This window comes from Triticum dicoccoides, chromosome 2A (assembly GCF_002162155.2).
Source record: "Triticum dicoccoides isolate Atlit2015 ecotype Zavitan chromosome 2A, WEW_v2.0, whole genome shotgun sequence".
Taxonomy (NCBI): domain Eukaryota; kingdom Viridiplantae; phylum Streptophyta; class Magnoliopsida; order Poales; family Poaceae; genus Triticum; species Triticum dicoccoides.
The window spans coordinates 131,287,521-131,298,257 of NC_041382.1; the positions used below are offsets into that span (position 1 = coordinate 131,287,521).

The following is a 10,737-nucleotide window of genomic DNA, read 5'->3' on the forward strand; positions in this document are numbered from 1 at the left end:
CTGGCTGGCCGATCGAGCTTCGTCTTCTACCCTGCAGACCAGACGGAGGAACCAGCAGTACGGGCCTTCTAGAGTTCTAGTTCAACCTATCCTCGGACTCCCTTGCTCCCCGGCCGCCGAGCACAAGCACTTGGAAGGGCCGATCGGTGGCAATTTATCCAAGGGTTGGAATCCGATTCTGGCGCTCTGAATCCGGTTTAGGCTCCTTTCCTCCCTTTCTCTCCGAAGCCGGACCGCGGTGGAAGTACCTAGGTCGATCATCCTGCCGGCTAGCACGAGGACTATCCAGTGAGACCGCAATAGTCGAAGGTGTCTTTTGCAAAGGTATAGACTGAGCAAGACCATATCCGACGTGGACTATCTTTGCCCTGCAACGCACAGTACAAACAACTTATGAGGACATGTACAATAGTTGATAAGATAGTTTTATTTTAAGTTTTGTATTTAAATTAGAGATGATAAAAAAACATGTCTATAATGGGTCATCTCTTAGTCTTATCTTCAATAATTAGTTGTTGCTAAAAATATGATGAGACAAATTATGCTAAGAGATCATCTCTTATCTTCTATTAAATAAGATAAGATAAGCCTTCTTTTATGATTTCTCTTTTTTTCACCTCATCATTTATTCTACGTGGCACTCTTAAGATAAAATTATTGTACATGCCCCGAGAAAACTAGTACATGGATAACTAAACCGCATGCATGTCCAAGTTGTGAAATCATCGGTGTAATCTCTACTGAGTTTTGCCCGCAAAAAAATTAAATTCTCTACCGAGTTGATTTCGTCGCCTCCACCTCCTATCCTGATTTTTCCTCCCACGTTCCCTTTCCCCCTTTGTTTCCTCAATAGGTTTTTCTGATAACCCCAACCAAAATAAAAACAAATATAAATATATTAACTTAGAATAATCTAAATCAAGTGGATACTTTCTCAAAATCACTTCTTGCATTAAATCAATCAAATGAAATCAATCTTATCAAAATCTCAAGCCTCAGGAATCTTGTAGGAATTTCATAGAGTAGGATTTCTATAAAAATATTCTTTAAGAGTCCTTTGGTTTGTAGGAATGGAATCCTATTCCTATAAAGAAATTATTCTTATCCTTCATATTTTATAGGAAAATAAATATTAGCCTAGATTCAATGGAAAAAATCCTATGATGTGAATCAAAGGTCGTCTCTTTCCCTATTCCTACTCATAGGATTTGAGATACATGTCATCTCATTTCCTACGACTTTCCTGTTCCTACGATTTTCCTACCCTATGAACCAAAGGAGGCTTCAACCAAGTCAAAAACTTTCCTTGCCCTATTCTACCCATACCTCATCAAATTAAATATTACCAAAATTGATGTAAGGTATATATTGAACAAAATTGTTGTAGAACGCTTAGAGTACGACCATTTTTATCCATTTCTCCGACAAGTATTTCCGGATGGAGTGAGTACTATATAGTCTTTCTATGCTCCGTCCCCAGGTTCACGGAGACACCTGTTCGCTTTCTTTTCTTCCCCTCGAAGAGAGAAAAGACGATCTCGTTGCTGCCAGGAGTCTCCCCCATCATCGCCCTCCGGCGGCTCCCCTCAGCCGCCGACCTTAATCATCGGTGGTGTGGGGGTCACCGGATCCACGCGTGTGGATCATTTTTTACTCTCATCGTTTATGTTTTTAGGTTGTTCATTGTTTTGGCTTTGGCGGCAGCGGTGGCAACGCTGAGTAAAGTTCCTTCAGATCCTACTCCGACGAGGCGATCAGTCCTATGGTTGGGATGGATTTGGAAATCAGTCTGTTTGAGCAAGAATGGCGTGGCAGCGACGACATCCTTGTTGTGGACATGTGTCCTCGGGCTCCGCCGAGCTTGGGAGGTAGTTCAGGAGCGGATGCAGATTGTTGTCTGCATCGGCGGCATCTGGAAGATGATGGGTAGTGTGGTGAGTTTGTGGTTCGTGGATGATAGGTATGGTTTCTGCTCCGATGTCTTAGTCCCGTGGGGGTGCTGGATTTGGAGTTCGATGGCGTGTCCGCGGCGTTGCCCCGATCTAATTCGTTGAACGGTAATGGTTCGCCTTTGGTGAACCATCTTAGAGGTCTGCAAAGCTGCATATCAACGGTGGAGGTGCATCGAGCTCGGGGGTGAAGGTGATCCATCATTTTTCTTCCTTTGGCGCCTGTTGTGGTGGTGCTAGAGGCAGGGGGTGGACATTGGTGTCAAGCTTAGAGGATTCTTCGGTCTTGATTGTATTTTTACTTTTTGGCTGGTGTTCCTTTGTGTAAAGAATAGCGTTTTGCCATCTTTTCAGTTTTGCCGGGTCGGTGTGTACGTGACTTGTACTTCCTCCGTTTCTTTTTAGTGTGCATATAAAGTTTGGTTAAAGTCAAGCTTTGTACCCACACACTCACCGACGATGCTATTGACGCACCACCGGGACCGGGGCTAGGCAGAGAGAATCTTATTTCATTTTTAGGGGGCCGTTGCCGTCTCATCTTTCTGAGCGGGTCACAAACCCTAATATAACTCGAAGGAACATATAAAAACATAGTCGGTACCTAATTAAACATAATTGGTACTATGCTAAAAGTTCCTTTTGATATCTAGATTTTTGAAACAAACAATCTATACCGAATGCATGGAGTTATTCAGACAACAGTAGAGCATGTGCTCGAGATGGCATATGTCTCATGATTTTCACGTCTCTAGCTACGCGCAGTCTCCCAATCCACTCCATAATGTTTGTCGTGCAGAATCACTATATTGATAGCCTCCACACGTGTATGAAGCACGCTCCATTAACATAAAACAGAGTACATTTCATAAATTATGACGATTCTAACATGTACGGTGAATCTACTAGAGTGTTTTTCTTTTGTCAGAATCGCCATATGATGATCGGGTCAGTATGGCGACTCCACTAGAGTTGCTTTTAGGGCATCTTCATTGGCAATCATCAAATATACGTTGACAAATGTCCGCGGAAATCCGGTGGGGTGCCGGCCATTCAATGCAATATCTCAAAATGCCTCACATTTTGAACATTTCAAATAGGAAATTCAGACGATGGCTTAAAATGCCTCACATTTCGAACGTTTCAAATAGGAAATTCAGACGATGGCGGGTCCTGTGGCTCTTCTTCGGCGTCCGCAATGACGGTTGGCGGCGATGCAAGCCCTAGGCGGCGGACGGGCTTGACTTCTTGCCACGACGGTGGGAAGCACGGGAGTGACGGTTATGGGCTGCGCCAACGGTCACGTCAGGATGCCTTCCATGGCATTCCGACGGCTGGCGGTGTCATGAGGCGATTCGGGTTCCCGCCGCAATGTTTTTTATTTTTGGTCCGCCTTTAGTGGATTGGTATATTTACCAATTCTACCAAATTTTAGGCTATAGACCAAAACTTTTTGATCCCCGTGCAAATTTTGGTCTGTTGTTGAAGCTGATTTTTTTTGCTCAAAAGAACAAAAAAGGAATCTGGTTTTTGTTTCGGCCGTTGAAGATGCTCTTAGATTTTGCCTCCATTGCAGCGCGAAATCAAAGGCGCTGCTAGAGAGCAGATCGAAGGAAACCAGGAGAAAAATTAGGGGGTGTTTGTTTTCAAGGACTTTTTGTGTAGGGACTAGAAAAAATCCTTCTTAGAGACTTTTTTTACCAAACGGGAGGGACTTTTCAGGGACTAAATTAGGCATTTGGGACTAAATGAAGAAGACTCTCAAGGAGAGTCTTTTTTGGGACTTTTCCAGCAATGCCCTCCATGCATTTAATGGCCCGCCACCCCAGGGTGTTGTTTGATTGTTATTTTTCTATATACTAGAGGCAATATGGTCATTTAATAACCTCTAGGAAGAGACTAGGGACTTTTTAGTCTCTGCAAATAAACAGGGAGAGATTTTTTAGGGACTCGAGACTTTTTAGTTGGGATTAGAAAAAGTCCTAGGACTTATGAACCAAACAGGGGATTCGAGACTTTTTAGTTGAGATTAGAAAAAGTCCTATAATTTATGAACCAAACAGGGGCACGAAGCACCGAAGCAAAGCTGAGTGGGTGTCCCGCTTCCCCGAGATAGATTGCGCCGTCTGCAGCCATAGGCCGTCCTGTCCCCGTGGATTGCTGCTCATACGTCTGGCCAATGAAAGACAACAGGGCCGACACCAACAACGTCGTCGCAGCACCACCAGACCAGTCGATCGTCGCTCGCGCTGCCAGACATGGTATTTTATCAGTTGGTTGCGGCGTCCCGATCGCAGCGGCACGGCAGGCACTGGTATATACGGATCCGTGCCGAGAGGGACTAGTAATCCCGCACACGTGCTGGTCTAGTCAGCACAGGAAGATAATACAAAACCCTACAAATTTTAAGAAACATACTGTGTGTTGTGTACTGATGTATTTTTTTTCTTTTGTCTATCTATATACAATTATACATGCAGTTCTCCTGCATGGTTTGAAAAAAAACAAAGGTGGTTAATGTTTTCAAAATTTGACTAGACATATCCGGGACAGAGTAACAATCATATTTAAAAGGGTAAAAAACATCGGAGAACCTAAACTTATTTTTGAAGGTACCAAGGCCCTAATCCTTTTCTTTTGACGGGCCAGGGGCCCTAATTCGGAAGAAGGCAAAAAATGGAAGAAAACGAGAGCAGGAAATCTGCTTCAGCATCCCAAGAAACACATGCTAGCACCATTCTCCAACACAATACAATGCAATTATGCACTTGGAACCAACGACCCCAGATAATGCGTCTCAAGACGATAGTGTCTTATTGCTTGCATTATGCAGTTCTGGACAGGATGGCATACCAGGGCCTGATCATCGATGTCCACTGGAGAGTCAACGGCAGCTCCCTCCATCCGGCTGAGATAGATCCACCGCCAAAGCTGGTTTGCCTTGCTTCCGAAGTTTCATCGATGCACGAGCTGCCCAGCTCACCTGCAGGTGATACCCCACCAGATCTGCATCACACTGAAGCCCTTCATAGATCATGAGCGGTCAGGCTAGGCTGTCTGCACAAGTTTCAGCCGCAGAAGCACAAAAACGTCCCTGTTCATGTAGCATGCAGTAAGCTTGAGCTGCTAGATTGACAAGTTGATTGGGCTGGCTGGACCATCATTTTTGCTTGGGATAAACGGGCTAGGATGGTCACATCATGTTTACACGACCCACAAAATTTCTGAATTATTTCCACTGCAGTATCAGAATCTAGGCCAAGCTAAGGATGGGCGGCTCAAAAGCTGAAAATTTCCTACAGCCGCATAATTTACAAGTTGAGAAACTTATTCAGGGAAGGGGAGCTCCCCACTGTCATATTCTCACTGCTTCAACTGTCAATATTATAACATCTGGCAAGGCACATATGGAATCATCATCAGTGCGGTGAAGCGACCTGCATGATAAATGGAGCAAGCGAATTAATGTACTGGACAACAGTATCGGAGGCATGCCGAACGTATGGGGATATATCTAGGTTTCAAGTCAAACTGTTTGACCAAAAAGAGCTATGGTGCTCTCAGGTGTCACCACAAGCTACTTCTAAAATCGTACCTCGACCGAGGTACTCAAAAGAGTAGAATGAGAATCGCATTCGGCAACGAAAAAGCAAAAAGGAAAATTACGCCAGGCAGCAATATTTTATTTAGGAAATACATTTTGTCATGAGCTCATTTATGACTCATTTTCCATTACAATGAAGTGGACAAAATGAACAAGAGATCAAGACTTGGCTTATCATAGTCCATCTTGAGCAGCTTAGAGAAACAAATAATGTGCATCAGATCAGCGATCCCTTAACTCACACGGTTAGCTCACGTTGGTGCTCCAACTCTCAAAAATCAAAATGCACATTTAGCTCATTAAAACTTGCCAAAGAGGTTCATTCACGGTCCAAATCATGTCGAGCTATCCCCGGCCCCTTACATGGTCAAACGAATTTATCCACGTGGTATCCTAGTCAGCATAAGCCCACATGCCACACTCTTTGTTCTCTCTATCCTGAGTATCCTCACGGCCTCAAGCCCAACGCTGGCAAGGCCATGTTGCCCCATCGCTAGAGCACGGGTCCTTTGGCACACCCCTATCGCCACACCCGCCGACTGTGACCTCCCTCCATCAGCCACCCATCTCATCTAGGCTGCGTCATCTTGCAGACGCTTCATAGGGCACAGCGGCCCCTCCTCTTCCAGCAGCTTTTCCACACATATATGGCCACAGGGCCATCCTCAGTGCCTTCCCTGTACATTGCAGTGGCACCTCCTTCCCTTGATGTCTCCTTGATGCGATCAGATGACGACTTGTCTCCTGGTAAGCACATGGGCCACAACGCCGAGCTGCAGCATCTAAACTGTGAGAAGCATAGAAGGTGCCACCATAAAGGCCTGTGTACACGCCTGTGTCCATACAACCTCAGCCATCGGGTCATGCTCCTCCTCTTGTCCTGAATATGCAGAGATTCTTCACTGAAGGACATGTATGTGTGGATGATGGGGTATTGACTCTGATTTCTCCTCCCCCCATCGGTTCAGAGACAGATCTATTTGAGGTTTTCTATGTGAGATGATGTCCGTGGCTTTGCATGGTTTCATGGTTCTCCTTTAGTTTCTCTAACCATGAATGAGTTCTGTGATGCGTGAGTATGTGGCTTGGCTCGAAACTATGCGCTATCCTGATTTGGGAAGCTTCCGAATGTTTCCAAAAACTAGTGTTTGGATAGAGGTTTGCTGGTGCTGTTTGGTTGGACAGCTATCGTGGCGCTAGAGATGGCGGTGCCAATTGTGGCCATACAAAGCTGCTCGCATGCAGCCACTGCCAACTAGGATGCCATGTGGTTACTGTCTACATGTCACATACTCCCTCCTTTCTGGTTTATTGGGCCTATCTCATTTTCTTGGTTTTTCCGTTTTCTTAGTCCAACTTTCATTTCTCTCCATCACTTTTTTACATTCCGAGGCGCATTAATCTGATGCATGCAAGAATAAAAAGAAACCAACCAATGCATGTAACCATTTCTACTCATTTAGTGGTCACAGACGCATGCACCGTAGTTAATGTAGATTAAAGCTTGAGTTTTGTAAAGTACGAGATACATTCCTCCACTCAAACCATCCACCTTGGTTGATGAGATTTCAGATTTGAGCCCTCTAAACCGGAAGGGAGGGAGTATGCAGTCAACACTAGCCCAACACAATTTGGACCTCCGGTGAATCCCTTTAGCAAGCGCAGGAGTCAATTGTACATTTTCAGAGTAGGAGACTAAAGTGAGCGCATCATGCAAGTTGAAGCACCGCAGATGCATTTTACTACATGAAGAATATTAAATCATGTTGTTATACTTTCATTAGGAGCTTCTATGAAATGGGTTCTCATGCATATTGGAAAGCGATGTGTCCTGCATTTGATCAAGAACTTATATCAGCGACAATGAATAAATGAAATTCATTTTCCACATAAGAATGTGAGAGTTGAGAGTTAATTACTTGAATCCTTGCATTGATGCTTTGGAGCCCATGGTGATTTGCAGAAGGTACAGAGACATTTAATGATGACCTGTTATCGTTTGCTGCATGGCCTTGGCTGTCTTCATCTGTAGACTTGGCAGTCCTTCTCCATCGCTTCAACAGGTATATTTGAGGCAACTCCTTGATATTTCTGTAATCAAGCACCTTCAACATGTGACAACATGAAATACCCATAAACTCAAACTTCTTACAAGTGCACATACAAGAGTTATCACTTGAGTTGAATCTAACAAAGTGTTCCTTGGGCTTTTCAGAAGGAGCAACTTTGTAGTCAGAAGTCGTTCCGGCCTCTCCACAAGTGAATAACACAGAGTCCATAAACAGTTCAAACTCTTTACGAAAGATCTCAAACACCACTGGTGTGTATGTATGGGAAGTTTGCTTTAACATCTTGGCTGGGGGTATTCTTGGATAACTTTGACTAGCTTGGAAGTCAGCTTGGAGCTCAGCGTAGCGATGCTCATCTACTGCTCTTTCATAGTGTTTGAAGAAGGATAGCAGATCCAGTTGAGGGCTCAAGAATTTCTTCAAAATGCTACTAAAACTCTCAGCTTGAAGGGAACTTATTATGTCAGCACAAAATATATGCCTATCATATGCCAATGCCCATCTTTCCCTTTCTTCAAACAGTTTAGACAGCCACTCATTATGTCTAAGATCATACTTTTCTAGCATACTTCTCCAAGCAAACACGAATTCTTCCTCTTCCTCATAGCCAAAGACACATTTGCTAAAATCCTTTGCAAATGTCTTTGAGCCTTGGAAAACTTGATTCAGGTGCTTAACAGAATTCTGATATATATGCCAAGCACAAACTCGTTGAGCAGTATTTGGCCAGGCAGCTGCCATTGCACTACTCAACTGAATCGATTGATCTATTAAAGCTACCGCTGGTTCTTTTCCATGCATTGCTATCTTAAAACTCTCAAACAGCCACTTATATGACTCAAATGATTCATCATAAAGCATAGCTGCACCAAAGATAATTGTTTGTCTGTGATGATTCACACCAAGGAATAATGCCAATGGCCTGCCATATCCATTTATCTTGTAAGTTGTGTCTACACATAGTACATCATTGAAGTAGGTGAAGTCCTCTCTAGATTTTGGGTCTGCCCAAAAGAAGTTGGTTAGTTTGTCATCCTCATCAATCTGCATGGTATAAAAGAACGAGGGGTTATCCATTTGCATGGTCTGCAAATATTTTAATATGGCTCCACCATCACCAGGTTGCATTGCCTTCGTGCGCTTTGACCGAAGATAATTCTTGTAATCTGCTGGGAGGAGAGAAATACTTCGAAGGAAACCAACTTGTCTCACAACAAGATCACCAGTTGCTTTTGTGGTTGGTGTCACTACGGAATCATCTGACAGTTCTGCTTCCCCAGACTGAAGTTCTGTTAATATCCTTTGTGACCTTAACATATGCATCGTCGAAGGAGGGGCCAGCTGATGATTGTGCTCTGCTTTAAAATCAGTGACCCTGTATTTACACTCTGGTGTGACTTTAATAATCAGCCGTGCTGGACAGCCAATTCTTGTATCCAACCTTGGTTTCTTTGCCTCCAACGATTTTTTATCCCTGTTGTAACCCTCTCTTGAGCATACAAAAGTCCTTACTTTGGTAATATTTTCAGAAGATTTATGTGACGTGCTTTTTCGAACACTAAAGCCAACATGCCCAGCATATTTATTGTAGAATTCATATGCTTTTTCCTCACTCTCAAATTCCATGTCCACCTCAGGAACAAGCTTAGCAAGTGAAGCCTCATCTATAGGTGGTTCAGCTTCTATCATTCTTCTCATTTTACCCTGGAGAAGTAATCATACATAACTTCAGTAAAAGGAATACATTTAATTGTACCAGAACTTTATCTGCACACAGAACAGGATGAAAATGGCAAAGATATCAGCATGCTAGGGCCAACATGTTAAATTTCAAGACTGGTATGAAGCGCCATAAGGTGTTCGAACATAATATACTAAACACTGGATCAGGAATTCCTTTTTGGAAACGAGTTAAAATTGCCCAAGGGTAGCAGGAAGCCAAACAACTAGACACATGGAACTGTTACATCCTTACAGGCAGCAATGGTTCCTTGTAGCCACTGATTTTAACATAATTCCCAGAAGTTTAAATTTCAGCATTCAAGGGGAAGGGTAGTTCTTATGTAGCATTAAACTTGGTATAAAAACAGCAGCAATAACACGGTTTCGGAAAATTGGACTTGGCTAACCATATGCTAGCTCTTTGCCTGGCTACTACAATATCTCTTAGGAGTTAGGCTCACATTGCGAAAAGATTCACAGAATACACAACACAAGAAAACGGTTATAGGATGATTGACTCAGGACATAAGATTGCGGTTTCACCTTCCTGTAAGCGATGCCACAAGCGTTGCAAAGAGTTCTCGGGCCATCAGGGCCACGTCGCATATGGGGTGTCGCATTACCCGATATACCGCATCGCAGGCACCTAATCAAATACCAGAAAGTTGTCAGAATGATGATAAGTGCAAACATAGAGCTGAACTGAAGCCAATTCTGCAACACGAGAAGCAAAAACAACTGAACTTGAACAATTGGACTGTAACTGTTTGTTTCGTCAGCATCAAACTGGAACACCGCCCAGAGGCAAGACCATTTCGCCGGTCAACAGCATCCCCAACGTCGAGCAAGCAAGTGATAGCGGAAGCACTTGGGCACGCACGTACCGGACGTGGCCGTCGAGGCTGTCGTCGGCGGCGTTGTCGCGGTGGAGCTCCAGCTCCTGCTCCGCCGGCACGGCGGCGTACGGGTGCATCTCCCCTCCGCCTCCATCCGAGGCCACCAGCATGTGCATCATGGCATCACCACCCTGCCACGGCGGCCACACTCACATGAAGAAAATTCACCAAAGATGCCGGAAAAATGGGGAAAAAATTAGTCGAATTCGTACCTTGGGAAGCACCGGCGAGTGATTTGGTAGGAAATTTCGTACGAATTTTGGAAAATCTCTTGGTTTGCAGGAATCGGAGCTAGGGTTTGGAGCCAAGCGGATGAGCGGGGTCGGGATGGGGAGGGGGTGCTGGGATCCGATGCGGCGGCGCGGTAGGTGGCCTCGTGTGGTCTCATCGGCCGCCCGACACGTGTACGCTCCGGATCTCACATGGGCTTACCCATCCCCCCTCCGTCCTCACTGACACAACGGCCCGTGGACCCCGCCCGTCATAAGCCTCTCTCCCCC

General features: G+C 44.6%; 1 protein-coding gene across 1 annotated transcript; it reads right to left on the reverse strand.

Annotated features, from left to right (window-relative positions):
- Positions 1 to 7,180: 7,180 nt before the first annotated feature.
- LOC119353798 (protein FAR1-RELATED SEQUENCE 5-like) lies at positions 7,181 to 10,660 on the reverse strand. Its single transcript, XM_037620478.1, has 5 exons — positions 10,450 to 10,660; positions 10,226 to 10,368; positions 9,885 to 9,987; positions 7,470 to 9,323; positions 7,181 to 7,381 (listed from the first exon to the last, which is right to left on the reverse strand). The coding sequence occupies exons 2-5, from the start codon at positions 10,354 to 10,356 to the stop codon at positions 7,331 to 7,333; spliced, it is 2,139 nt and encodes a 712-aa protein (XP_037476375.1). The 5' UTR covers positions 10,357 to 10,368; positions 10,450 to 10,660; the 3' UTR covers positions 7,181 to 7,330.
- Between the last annotated feature and the right edge of the window lie 77 nt (positions 10,661 to 10,737).